This window comes from Sinohyriopsis cumingii, chromosome 19 (assembly GCF_028554795.1).
Source record: "Sinohyriopsis cumingii isolate HCF-2022 chromosome 19, ASM2855479v2, whole genome shotgun sequence".
Taxonomy (NCBI): Eukaryota; Metazoa; Mollusca; class Bivalvia; order Unionida; family Unionidae; genus Sinohyriopsis; species Sinohyriopsis cumingii.
The window spans coordinates 57,628,302-57,643,726 of NC_142979.1; the positions used below are offsets into that span (position 1 = coordinate 57,628,302).

Below are 15,425 nucleotides of genomic sequence, written 5' to 3' on the forward strand. Positions count from 1 at the left end.
GGGATATTTTATAACATGTTAAGCATTAAACTGAAAGACCAAACCTGATGTCGTGAAATTTCTCCATACACATATTTTAGTTGTAAAACTGGCGTTAACATCAGATATTAACATGTGACATATTTCTTTTTAAATCATTGCGTTACTGTGTGTTTGGCTTTCTTTTCCTAAATAAACACCAAGACATCTCACGATGACTGGTTACTTTAGCTAGCAAGATTATCATTATTAGAAATACTTGAATTATTAAATCAGCCCCCACCCCAAGTAATACACGTGTATGCTGAATTATTTTATTACTTGAGAATCGATTTACTTACAAAACAAAAGTAGTAAAGTAAGATGTTACTGCACGGAAGAAGCAAATGAGACCAGCGCTGCGCCAAAGGAAGGCGGGGGGGGGGGACATTCAGAAGTAAATTCATGCATAAAGGTCAAAAGTGACATCGTCAGTGGTATTTAATGTCGCAGCCTTTGACAGTGGTATGTATCTTATTCCAAGCAATTTTGGATTGCCGGCAATGTTCATCAAAAGTTTGAAAGAGCGTATTTTGCGAAATGTTTTAGATGTGTGTGTAAGGAAAAATACTTTGCAAAACAAGGGTAGATTGGCAGACATTGCAGTGTTGCTGACCTCTATCATTCTGTTATGAATAAAGTACATCATCGTCTAGTTCGGATTCGTTTGATTTAAAACAGAAAGTATCAGATGATATGTAATTCATGAATCTGTTAGCGAGTTCATCAGACAAATGTTTTTAAATATATTGATAATGATGTTCGTCAAGGTTTTAGTATACAATTAGAGGCTATGTACATTTTTTGAGTAGGTATAGGGAAATATCTCATGAGAGAAGTGGAAACATTCTGACTTCGTGACAAGACAAAATGTTTCCCCTTTATTCGTGAAATATGTTTCTATATCTTCTATTTAAAAAATAAACAGATTTCATTTTCCTGTACAGTTTTCAATGCAAAAATGCTTGAGTTGCATGGATTTGTTTTTCCATTCTGTAAGAAGTTCTGAAGTAATACAATAATTTTAGGAAAGCGAATCTTTTGTTTCTTCTTTATTTTTTACAAATTCATGTTGTACATATAATACTTCAGTGTTGTATATTTTCGTTAACACATTTATTGCGCGGATCGATAGAGTGAACGTTACTGGTGAGAAAGTATTATAGCAACATGGCAAAACATTCCAACAGACTTAAGAGTGTAATATCAGTAAACAAAATGGCAGAACATTCCAACAGACTTCAGATTGTAATATCAGTAAACAACATGGCAGAACATTCCAAAAGACTCCAGAGTGTAATATCAGTAAACAACATGGCAGAACATTCCAAGAGACTTCAGAGTGTAATATCAGTAAACAACATATTTTAATGATGATGAGTTTACTTTTAAAAACTTTACTTCTACTTTTGTTTATTTTTGCATTTAGACTTGTCTGTTGGCGGGCCTTGCATTCTATTTCGTTAACAAACGTTGCACCCAAATTTCGACTGTCACTTTATTTTTATTTGCAATCGAAACTGATCAATGCCTGCTTTCTGCATTATAAATGATTATGATTGTGATGACATGTAAAATCGCCACCTAAACCACCTTTATTACTATATGTAATCAAGAGGTTTTCTTACAAATTTTAATGTTTGTTGTTGAGTGTTACCTGTATGATTGTATGGTTGGGGTTCGTTTTTATGCATTCTTGATGGCGCCTTTGCATTGATTACATATATGTGTACTGAAGATCATCCTGATGGGGGGGGGGGGAGAAGAAAAAATAAATAGGCCTAAATACGGAAATACCGGTTTTAAGAACAAACATAAGGGCAGATATACTTCTACATAGAAAAAGAAAGTAGTTCAAAAAGTGATACTGACGATGTGGTGATAAAAGTGAATTCATGTCGAATGTAATTGAATATGATTCACCTTTAGATCATGACATTCTTTAATGTCGAATGTAATTCCATTCGCTGCACCCTTAGATCATGACATTTTAATACCGAATACCATCCTATTCGCTTCACTCTTAGATCGTGACTCTGACAAGGCTTAATCCCCTATGGTATAAATGCCTTAGTCCAAAGCCTGTTCATAAACATACGGTATTCAACGAATAATTTTAACGTAGATATCCCTACATTTCAGTACAGGTAATTTGATGGAGGGTAGGTTTGGTGGATACTATTTTGTTGTGGGGGTGGGTGAAGGAGGTAAAGTGTTATGTGTACAATAAAATTGGCTGAGGCTAGACTGTTTTTGTTCGTCTTATCCCTTTTGTATATCATTTCTACAGATGCAAGAAACCATGCAGTTTTTAGACGATGCAGCCGTTTACATGAGATAAAAAGTGTAACAGTGCTATAGGATATAAAGATATAGCATAAAGGCAACTTTATGTTAATGATACGACATAAAACAATTACGACATATCTGACACGTGTACAGATTGTACATATTTACAGTAAAATCATACAGATCAGAAACATTACAATACCAACAGTAACATCAGCTTGACAAACGTATATATATATATATATATATATATATATATATATATATATATATATATATATATAGAGAGAGAGAGAGAGAGAGAGAGAGAGAGAGAGAGAGAGAGAGAGAAAATATGTAGATATACCTTTTTATAACAAATAAATAAGATGTGTATGTATGTATGTGACACCCAAGAGAATGCGCAAGACAGTTATGTTAATGTCTTGGGACAGGTCGTATTAATAATTATCAGGAATTTTCATAACTAGTTAACTCTCATTTTTGAACAACAGAAACTTGTGTACTTACTTACTTACTTACTTACTTACTTATTTATTCGTTCGTTTCGAGCTGAGTGTTGTCTTACATTACAAAACTCGCTACACAATCATCAGGTGTACAGTTCACAACTAGATCAGTTTACATAAGGGTTTCCACTTTCTGCTATTCTGGTTTTGAAAGAATACAGAAAAAATGAAGGAAGTGCGAACGAAAGAAAAAGGGTCTGAAAGAAAGGGGCGAAATAAGTTCAGGTTCTCACATATTAAAAGGAATTTTGTAGTTGTTAAGCAAATATGTATGCAAATGATTAAATTTCAAACATTTGGCACTTTTATAAAAGAAACATTTATTACAAAAGGAAAGTTTCTTAACCAAAACTGATTCAAGAGGAGACAGGTAGTTTGTATTAAAAATCCGTGAAGCAGCAAGACGAGTGTTTCAGTTTTGTCTACATTTTGGTTGATTGACTAAATGTAATATGTGTACTGTGTTTAGAACTTCAGTCCAAATACAACCATGTTCATATTTGTGGTCGACAACTTTTATATTTGTAAAGAAATTGCCAATGACAATGTATGTTCATAACGACTACTATTAATTTTTCAAAATACGGTCCTATCCTAAAAGAACGATCAGATAAACATTTGAAGCATTTTGACATTTCTGAGAAAAAAACTAGTCGGTAACTGATTTCACCAACATCTATCCGCATAAAATTTAGTACATATTGGTCAAAATGATTTTGAGGAGTTGAACATGGCAAATACTGATGGACGACGCACAGTAGACAATACAGGAAGTAGTAAGGGCCATATTATCAGTTGAATTGACTTTAAGAAAGGTGAGATATAATGTACATCCAAATGAAAAATACAGATTGTTGTATATTATTATTATTATTATTATTATTATTATTATTAAGCTGGAAGATAGATGCTAGTCCCGACAAGTTTACGGCGTCCGTCCTTGCTGCTTTGAGAGTTCTTACTGAGATGGATAATGAGGGCACCTATTACGATGTCCACAAGGTATGTGTTAGCTCCCATGTCAGTGCGAGATGTACACACGGTATGTGTTAGCTCCTATGTAATTGAGAGATGTCCACAAGATATGTGTTAGCTCCTATGTCATTGCGAGATGTACACAACGTATGTGTTAGCTCCTATGTCATTGCTAGATGTACACACGGTATGTGTTAGCTCCTATGTAATTGCGAGATGTCCACAAGGTATGTGTTAGCTCCTATGTCATTGCGAGATGTCCACAAGGTATGTTATATCCCATGTCATTGTGAGATGTCGACAAGGTATGTGTTAGCTACCATATCATTGCGAGATGTCCACAAGGTATGTGTTAGCTCCTATGTCAGTGCGAGATGTCCACAAGGTATGTGTTAGCTACCATATCATTGCGAGATGTCAACAAGGTATGTTATATCCCATGTCATTGCAAGATGTCTACACGGTATGTGTTAGCTCACATGTCATTGCGAGATGTCCACAAGGTATGTGTTAGCTCCTGTGTCATTGCGAGATGTCCACAAGGTATGTGTTAGCTCACATGTCATTGCGAGATGTTCACAAGGTATGTGTTATATCCCATGTCATTGAGAGATGTCTATACGGTATGTGTTAGCTCCTATGTCATTGCGAGATGTCCACACGGTATGTGTTAGCTCCTATATCATTGCGAGATGTGCACAAGGTATGTGTTAGCTCCTATGTCATTGCGAGATGTACACACGGTATGTGTTAGCTCCTATGTAATTGCGAGATGTACACAAGGTATGTGTTAGCTCCTATGTAATTGCAAGATATACACAAGGTATGTGTCAGCTCACATGTCATTGCGAGATCAGTAGCTCATACTGTTTATTTGTATAATTCTTGTAAATTGTTATAAAGGTTCTCATAAAATGTAATTATTTTAGTTAGAAGATGGGTTTTAAATAGCATGTCACAAAGTGTTACGGTATACGTTTTTATACGAGTGGTTCTAGTTTCTTTCCAATTAGGAAAAATGTGCTGCAGTTATATTCATTGCACTGAGTCTGTTTATTGAACCATTGTTTAAAACAAAGGCGACTTTATTGTTTAAAGGAGAAGCATTGAGAAAATTAAAATTTCAGTACTCCCACTTTACATACTACTCTAGAGCGGTATAATTGTATTCACACCAACCCACACAACACTAAAACAATAAACATTTCTTGCATACTGTCGCAATACACAGGTCCAATCATGTAGTGCTACAATAACTCTAAAATTGAAGAAGAAGAAAAGAAAAAATATATAGTCGCTGGCGCAATAAGACTTTTTTCCACAGACATTAATATTCACTGGCACAGTTAGATTATTATTTCACAGAAATCAGTATTCACATTCACAGTTAGACAGAAATTCGTATTAACTAGCACAGTTAGACTGTAATATATCACATAAATCAGTATTCACTGGCACAGTTAGACTATATTATTTCACACAAATAAATATTCACTGGCACAGTTAGCCTATTACTTCACAGAAATCAGTATTCACTTGCACAGTTAGACTATTATTTCACAGAAATCGGTATTCACTGGCACAGACTATTATTTAAAATAAATCAATATTCACTGGCACAGTTAAACTATTGTTTCAAATAAATCAATATTCACTTACACAGTAGTTCTTTATTATTTCGCAAAAATCAATATCAACTGGCACAGTTAGACTTACTGCACAGAACTGAGTGTTCACTGGCACAGTTAGGCTGTTTTTGCAGAGAACTCAATATTCACTGGCACAATTAGACTTTTATTTCACATAAATTAGTATTCACTTGCACAGTTAGACTGTATTATTTCACATAAATCAGTATTCACTGGCACAGTTAGACTATTATTTCACATAAAGCAATATTCACTGGCGCAGTTAGACTGTATTATTTCGCATAAATCAATTTTCTTTGGAACACTAAGACTGTATTATTTCATATAACTCAGTATTGACTGGTACGGTAAGAATATGCATTATTTCACATATATCGTTAATCACTGGTGCAGTAAGACTGTTATTTCATATAAATCGTTAATTGCTGGTGCAGTAAGACTTTGTTCACAGAAATCGGTATTCACTGGCACAGTTAGACAATACTATTTCACAGAAATCAGTATTCACATCCACAGTTAGACTGTCTTATTTCACAGAAATTAGTATTCACTGGCACGGTTAGACTGTATTTTTTCACATAAATCAATATTCACTGGCACAGTTAAACTGTATTATGTCACAGAAATCAGTAATCACTGGCACCGTTAGACTATTATTTCACACAACTCAATATTAACTAGCACAGTTAGACTGTATTATTTCACAAAAATCAGTATTCACTGGCAGAGTTAGACTGTATATTTTCACAGAAATCAGTATTTACTGGTACGGATATTTCACAGAAACCAGTATTCACTGGCACAGTTAGTCTGTATTATTTCACCTAAATCAGTATTCCATGGTACAGTTAGACTGTATTATTTCACATAAATCAATATTTACTTACATAGTAATTCTGTATTTTTTAAGAGACATCAATATTCACTGGCACAGTTAGAACATTATTTCACATAAATCAAAATTCACTGGCACAGTTAGATTATTTTGTACACAGAAGTTAATATTCACTGGCACAGTTGCACTATTATTTGACATAAATCAGTATTCACTTGCAGTTAGACTGTATTATTTCACATAAATCAGTATTTTCTGGCACAGTTAGATTATTATTTCACATAAATATGTAATCAAAGTATCATACCCTTTGACCTAATATTGTCACGTCCTTAAGACATAATCCATGAGCCGAAGTATAAATTGAAATTTAAGAATATTATTATGCCAAGTTCAATGTATGCTTTGATTTGAATATGATTTTATTGAATAAAAATATAATAATCAAAATAATCAAAATGCATTCTACATTTTCCCTCTTGTCTCCACCTGGGAGATAAACCCGAAGGAACTCTGTTTTATGGAGAAGGGAAAGTGTGAAGGGATTGTTTAATTTAAACATTCGTAAATGATAACCAGATAATGTCGTACTTCTTGACTCCATTGCTCCATACAGGGGCGTAACGCATGGGACTTCGTAGTACAGGGAGAAAGTTGAATTTGGGATCATATCATAATTCGAATAGTTTTTTCAAACCTTGCTTAAATTAATTTGCACTGTTTTGTCACATTCATCTCTCTCTCTCTCTTTCTCTCTCATCTTTTAATTTCATGCACAATTATATAAGTTTAGTCTGCTTGAATTTCACACTCATCGCCTCTTGTGAATTTTATAGTTCTACCATTTCCACTATAAGTTATTATACTGCATTTAAAACAGTTTAGTTGTGCTTCGCACACTTACAATCTGCATCACTCGAATTCTTTCATAACATCCAAATATTGATTGTAGCATTGATTAATGTCGTTCCATTTTCATTTCTACTAAATAAGTTCTCTGAAAAGGTATCATCAATTTTGTTTGTATTTACACGTTGAAATGGGTGTTCTGCATTTTAGGTCATGCATGTAGGTTAAAAATTCTTCTCAAATTAAGTTTGCTAATTGTGTCGTAATTCTTTCTGTAGATTTATAGACGAATCAAAAGTGTTCGTGGTAAAACTTCTGTCCAGATAAACGCATAGCTGCTTGTGTAATTTCTATTCATTCTTTAAATGAAATTGAGAGAGATTTACATGTCTCGGTGCTTACCTCAATAAATATGTGATTTTCATTACCTTAAATATTTTTAAAACCAATCTCATAGGCTCATTTGTAGTCTCTTAAGTTGTTTATTCTAAGGTTTTTTTTTAGTTGTACCTGGAATCAACTTCAAAGTTTTGATTATATTTTTTAATTTCTTCTGTGATATCATTAATTATGCTAGTATTACATCGATTACATTGTTGTCACCTTATCACGTTTTCATTTCATTTGTACTTCTACCATTTTGTTATTTACCTGTGATATTTTTATTGTATTATATTTTCTTTTGTTTTCCTTGGGTTTTAACACATATTCATTTATGATACTATCTTTAACTCCCTCATTATCTGATCCACCATTCTTACTACATTTATTACATCTACCATTCTTACTATATTTATTACATTCTATAAACTTATCTTTCAGGAACTCTTATGTTGTCATGCTCCTTGATATTGATATGTATGTATTGTGGTTACTTCGCTTATTTTAATGACATTATATGTTAGTTTGTTCCCAACATTAAAACGATGTGCTGTATCCTTTCCATCTAAGGAGTGCGTAGCGACCAAAGTTCATTCTTTTGCCTTCAAAATCATTTCAGTCTTGTATATATCAACTTTCTTGTCGTATAGAGATTGTTATTGTTGGTCAGAAATGCATTCTATGCCCTCTTCCTTCAAGTCTGATTAAATTAATTCATAGGTAAAGTTATCAAGGTATCCTTTTCAAAACTGTTTTGTATTTTGAAATTCTGACTGTTTCACTCTTTTTAATTTAGGCGTTCCAAAAATATATCAGTTGTCATGTAATGAAATAATTTAATTTATATTTTGTATATGTTTTCTTTGCTGGTTTGGACCCTGGTCACGTCTATATGGTATAGGACGAATTTATTCTTATCCCTTAATTAATTTTGATAAATTTACACACATTTTCTGGTTAATTTTGAGTAGACACTAATAAGCACTTGTATCTAGAGTTTTATTAAATCTTCCCATTGTAAATTCCTTTTTTGTCCGAGTAAGTTAAAGGTATTCAAAAAATCGTTACTTTATTTTGCTGATAAACTTTTCTCTCATCAAACTATCTTTCAATGTTTATGCTTCTTAAATATTTAAATAAAAGCACTGCGTATTTCATGTCCATTCTTTGTTTTTACTCTCTTGCCCAAGCATTTTTCGAAAAAATATAGTTTTATCCATTGTTTGCTGTTTTGGTCACTCTTTTATGATGATTATTTATACTTGTTTTTTTGTTATTGTTGTTTTGGGGGTATTGGGTGAGGGAGGGTGTGTGCTTGTGTGTCAAATGTGTCTGCCTGCTACTGGTCATCCACGTGACTTGCATAAACTCTCTTGTTTTGATCTTTCGCCTCGCTTGCTTGTGTAATGTGCAGATAGATTGTTCAATTAGCTATTTTTTATATTTATTTTTAATGTTATTGTATCGCTGTGAGTCGGTTGTGGTTTTGCGCTAGTGCCTTGGAAATGTTGGATGTTTCATTCTAGTGTTCTCGCATCCCTTCACGAGTGGGTTGGTGTGAAAATAATTTTACAGCACCAGAATAGTAGGTGAACTGAAAATACTCGAATCTGAATTTCTTGAATTTCTCGATACATTTAATTACGTGAAAAAAAATCGAACTATTTAAATTTCACTATGAGCCTGTACTTTCAGTTTTTGTACAAAGATCATGGAGTGTAAGACCCGATGAACGATTTACCCTCAAAATATAAGCTTAAACGTGATAAAGATCTTACACAATTTCAACAGCGAAGATGTTAACTTTCTAATTCAACCCGAAAACCATCACCCTATCTAACCCAACCCCACCCACTCCATGCCAATAGTTTTTTTTAATGCGAAAATCTACCTTCAAAGAGGCAGCGTTAAGATTATATTTTCCCCAATATTGCAGGTAGAATCAAAAGATGGGTTCATTCGAATCTTCGTCCTGACATGGGCTGAGTGGCTTGATGTTATTGAAATTAAAAGAACCGGCAGCAATGTGGAGGTAAGGGTTACGTTCTACCTGTTAATTTTGCGACGGAAATTAAATATTGTTTAAGAGTTGTTGTTAATGCACATTTCAGTACAGGTGGGTGGGTGATGATACTCTGATGATGAAGAAATGGATATAAATTTTGGTAATAGCGATGTCCTCTTTCCATCAATGAAGTACCCTCTAAAACTTAGAAGTGAGTTTGAGAAAGAATAACTTACAATGATAAAAGATCCATACTTTTTGTCGACAGACTCTGAAGCAGTTTGCATCAAGATGAAGCTTGCGTGCAGTGAAACACAAATGTCACTGACATTAATGTTGTTGGTTTGGGGTTTAACGCCATTTCTCAGCGCAAGATAGGCTATACATTGACCGCTAGTATAACTGGTTGAGGAAAAACACTGGAAAGCCCCGATAATAATCACCAACCCACGTGGAGCTACTGGCAAGCTTTCTCACATACCCAAATTGACCCAACCTGACACTCGAACCCACGCGGATAGAGGTGAGATGGCTGTGATTGGTAAAAGTGGACGCTTTAGGCCACTCTGCCACACGGGATCCACAGACACTAATGAATAATCCAGTGTGTGGCAAAAATAACTGGATTTTATTTAAAACAGAAATTGTATCTAAGCTGTTTTTCTACACAGACTATTTGCAAGTAAAATACATTTTAATCACTCATGAACACATGGAAAGTAGATCCTAATTAAAGGTATGGAGATCTGTTCTGGCCATAAACTTCATTTTATGAGGAGCATAGTGACACAAGTATGCATGCAACAATACTGAGAATAATGTCAGTGACAAACATTATGATGATCCCCAAGCTGTACAGTTTGTAAAATTGCAATAATCTCTCTTTGTGTGCCTTTATGAAATGCTTTACGTTTATCTATATATGTGCTTATGGTAAATACACAATAACAATGCTCTCCATACGACTTTCAGTGTACAAAATTACAGGACTGTCACTACTCTAATGCTATATCCTGGACTCCCTCACACAGAACAGTGTAAATATGTAACTGACATGCTTTTTCAGGCGCTCTAGTTTTATCATTATATATCTATCCAAAATTTATACAGGCCGTTTAATTTGAGACGGCGAGTTCGACATGTGTATATACTTGAACAGACACTGCTAGCATTTTCCAGTCTAACAGAGACAAACTTTAATTGCATTCTATATTACTGTATGAAAGTGATGAAACTAGTCATTTTTCGATTCATTAACTGTCAGAGATTAAGAGGTAAAAGTCATTCCGTTTTGTATGATTTCCAGCTCAACATGTTAACGACGAAATATAGGCAAGACTTCTTAGCAGGCCCAGTAAGAGGGGGGTGGGGCAAATGACTCTAGCCTTTAGCCTTACGGGGCCACGGTTTCTATTTTTGTTTTAAAATTTATGTGGGCTTGTTTTGGCATTCAAATTATTTCCGAATTTCAGTATAATCCGGGCCTCTCTCAACTTATTAAGGGGCCTCGTTCTTAGTGTTTACATTTCCTTGCGTGACTATGTGCTTATCTTCGCTAGCCAAGGTTCCGATACCGGAATCTTGGCTAACGAAGTTGCCATGTGCTATGTTTTTATATTCCTTTGATTATTTTAAACTATATCCGAAAGGCGCAGAATAAGCTGATACACAGAAACGACATTAATTTAATTAAATTTCTAATTAATAAATCAATATGGTATATGTGCTAACCCTAAATATAATATTTCCTAATTCGGAAATTCGGTTGTATATAACTTTTTAATTAAATGAGGCAGTTAACATGTTATGTTTGTTTTTAAACCTTGTAAAAGTGGCAGCTAATATGAGACCACTCAAAGCATCACATGACATCTCCTTCAAAGTTAAGGGAGCGGTGGTAGTTCACTTGTGAGAGCATCGTTCTCGTAATCCCAGCGTCCGGGTTTCATGCCCACGCAGGCCAGACTAGTCCGGTTGTCTCGGCGTGTCCTTGGGAAAGACACTTAGCTTCCATGATATAGCCGGTAGTGTTTAAGAGACGTTAAAACCAACAAGAACAAACACAAATCCTTGATAATTAGGTTATTCGGTTATTTTTTTTTAAATTATAATGTAGAAGGTAACTTTGTGCTATGCAATTCGCGGAACAAATTAGCACGAGTAATTAACATCATCCTATTCTCTTTATACTCTTCTTTCACGGTATTACTGTTATTATTATTATTATTATTATTATTATTGTGGTTTTTGTTCTTTATGTCGTCCCAGTAATTTAATATTGATTCGACTGATAAGCTGATATGCTGATTTTTATGCAGTCATTGATTTTGACCGTGTGCTTCGCCCTTTTCGGTCGATGAACAAAGCTCTCCAGTGACCTTTAGACTGGCTCATGGGATTGTCTACTGATAACGAGTAAAACAGATAACGCTTTTTGTGACTTTATTTTTCTGTGCAAAATTTTGATGCAGCCAGTGATTGTATAAATCAAACTGTGTGGTATAAAGACCACGTGAAAAATGCACCCCCCCCCCTCCTATGCTTGTCAGTTTAATTTAATAAGATAAGTACCATCCCCTTAACATGAATTCGCCTTGTCGTAAAACGTAAGTGTTTTTAAACACACTTTCACATAATTTTCCTTTATCCTATGTTGAACCCCCGTTTTATAATAATATAGGGAATGTCATTTCCACGTGTTTAGACTTTTCTTTGTATATTTCATAATCAGTGTATATGGTATAAATGAATCCCTCTTTTGGGAGTAGTTTCCTAACTACCTGGATTATAGCAATTCGATAGGTGGCATAATGATTATTCTTAAAGTTTCACTTCGACTGTCCTGGAAATCCATACACATCAAAAATCTTAGAGTCTATTAATATTTTCAACTTCAAATGGTCATATGACATCTCTGCGTATCAGCCCCTAAAACTCCATCTCTGTTTGTTACTAAGATAAACCTCCATATGATAAATCAAACCCAACTAATGTGTGACGTCTAAGCTAACCTAACATCATTTTGTTTTATAATTTCATGGTGTTTGTTTTTGTTATCTTGTCGTTGTATATATTTTTATGTTCTATCTAATATTGTAAAGCGCTTAGATTTTCTGATGATTAGGCGCTGTACAAAGTCCAAATTGTTATTATTATTATTATTATTATTGACCTCCCACCAAAAAAGAAACAAACAAATTCTCCAGTCTTTTTGACGATGTTCTATTAAAATAAATTGCATGAATCCCGATTTTTTTTTATCTTTCATGATATCAGTTTTTGTTTCGCATGAACTTTTTGGTAACGATGTCTACGTCACGATTTTGTGTTTAAGTTTATACAAGTCCTACAAAGAGACATGATATGGTACATAGTCGCTTATAAGTAGAATCCAGTGACGGTAAATATGGTGTTACCCGGAACCCTTTGTAGAGAAAACAGTGCAAATTATATCTATATAGTCAATAATATAGGTACTGGTGTATCCACTGAGTAGCTAATAAATTTAATGTTGTTTTCTTTTTCTACTTCAGATATCATCATTCTCAACTGGTGTTCTGCCCCTTTGTATTCCTTTTGCCTGTTTACTGAATTCTGTAAGTCCTCTTTCGAATGATTTCCCTTCCAAGAAAAAACAATTTTTGTCTAAAACATAATTATAAATGGAAGAAACTGTACTAAACGTTCGTACTGCAATTACTACTAAACGTAAAGGTCTTCTTTGTATTTTTACATGTTGGGTACCATTTCCTCTTGCCGCTCAGGTGGCCTAAATGGTTAGAGCGTACGCCTCGGATGCGGGAGGTCGCCGTTTTGAACCCCGGCCGAGTCACACCAAAGAATTATAAAAATGGTACATGCAGCTTGACGCTCAACATTAAGAATTAGGACTGGTCTGCCCAGTGCCAGGACAATGTGATTTCGTGGGACATGATGCTACATGTCTGCTAGACATCACTATAAACAGCCACACTGCAGACATCCTAGCGATATGATTGAAAAATTGTCAAAGCTACGTTAAAATCCAAATCACACACACACACACACACACACACACACACTTTTTGTCCTTCCTAGTTCAATGTTGCGCTTTTCACGACAGTGATCTATTAACCTCACGCACAGGACTGTGGCTATCAATTAACTATACCAGAGATTTCAACGTCCCTCTGATTAATCTTAAATGTGAATACCCAGTTCCGTTTGGACTCTACTTGTTTGAGTTGACGAAAAGGCCCGAGAAAAGCCAAGTTGGTCACCTATGAGGAATTTACGAAACAAAGAAACAAACATAAAATATCAAACCGGTACGATTATCTATCGTCAAATTTTATGGAAATTTTAACCCACACGTCAAATCTCAGTCGTTATTTTTACTGGGAGAAAAATGCCTTGATGCCTTCGAATTTCTTCAACCACTTGCTTGTTTCCTGAACCACAGTCTCTCTCTCTCTCTCTCTCTCTCTCTCTCTCTCTCTCTCTCTCGTTTACAGATACAGTTTGATGCTCAAATGAATGTATTTGATTTTTACCATTTTTATTTCCTTTTTTGAGTGAAATATTAAAGTTGATTTTTTAACTCTTTTCTAGATATTCTTCTGGGTACCATTTTTTGATTTTGGTTTCAACAAAACAAGACTGCAGAAGCTTCGTGAGGCAATGCCGCAGGGAATTTTGTGCACGTAAAGATAGCTGAGATGTTAAATTTATACGAAACTAAAATCTGTCCAAATACGTTTACGTACATATTTTTAGACGATAACATTTTTTTATAATCGGATAGAAAAGTGCCAGTTTCAAACTTTGCTAAGGACGACTGCCGCCAGCTTTTCAAAAAGACCATATTAAACTAGAACGTGAATTACGTCTCTGATCAGATACAATTTTTAACATTATCCTATTTTAGCAGAAAAAATACTCCTTAAAGCACGTGAGACTCCTTAAGGATGTGAAATAAATGAACAGAAAACGTCATTTCTTTTAAACTGCATGATAAGATTGCAAGTCAAAATATTTAATATTAGAGGAATCACAAATGGAGACTTTTCTGTTTTATATTATTAGACGAGTTCTGGTCAGAGGGGCCCTATCATAGGACATAAAAGTTTGTTCCAAAAGTGATATCAGACACAAATATATTTACTTCTAATCGCTATGTATACAACTTGTACTCATTTTCCCATTCAGAAAAAAACAGTACTGAAGAATGAAATGATTAACTGTACACCCATTTTGTAGGGAACGGGATTCCCCACTTTAATGGGTTTCAAATTTATTTTGAGCAACATTCGATAATTCAAAGGCTATTGTAAGTGTTAAAAGTAACGAGCTATCATTAACTGGTTTTACATCGCACATATCATGCATGGATTAGTTACTTTTTCATACGGGGTCCCGGGTGTCGGTGGTTCTTGCTGGGGTTTTTCCATTTTATTCCTACACCAGTTTATATTGGTCGCCATGTATAGCATGTCGTGTGCTGTATCGTTAAACCCACAACAACATGAGCTTGTTCATACGTGTACCAAATAACAATGATTTTTTATGCTTGTACCAAATAGCAATGATTGTTTTATACTTGTACCAAATAAAAATGATTTCTTCATACTTTTACTAAATAACAATGACTTTGGTTTTTGACAGAAAAATGGCATTATTTATTGACCAGATTTAACAAAAAACACTACTGTCATAGACAATAAAATTTAATTTAATATCATTTTGAATCAGTCACAATATGAGGATCAGGATGAGGGTCAAACGTTCATTCCTAGAACATTCTAAGATGTCAAACATATCAGTCTGTTACTAAACATTTAAGTAAAGAACTTGGCAAATAACAGGTACGCTGGGAATTCCCGAGGGAAAACCAGTTACCTAAACTTGAATCCAAGTAAAAATGTTTAAATAATAAT

The 15,425-nt window shown here is 34.4% G+C and overlaps 1 protein-coding gene across 4 annotated transcripts in view; it reads left to right on the forward strand.

Moving 5' to 3' along the window:
• LOC149775760 (uncharacterized) overlaps nt 1-15,134 on the forward strand; it is a 29,225-nt gene extending 14,091 nt beyond the window's left edge. For 3 of the 4 annotated variants that reach the window (XM_089943405.1, XM_089943403.1, XM_089943404.1), the window contains 4 exons: nt 3,713-3,818; nt 9,442-9,537; nt 13,044-13,106; nt 14,101-15,134. In XM_089943405.1, coding sequence (XP_089799531.1) covers nt 3,713-3,818; nt 9,442-9,537; nt 13,044-13,106; nt 14,101-14,196 — 361 coding nt within the window. In that variant the 3' untranslated portion in view covers nt 14,197-15,134. The remainder of the gene's footprint in view (nt 1-3,712; nt 3,819-9,441; nt 9,538-13,043; nt 13,107-14,100) is intronic. The other variant, XM_089943407.1, reaches the window with a different exon arrangement.
• Nucleotides 15,135-15,425: the final 291 nt, after the last annotated feature.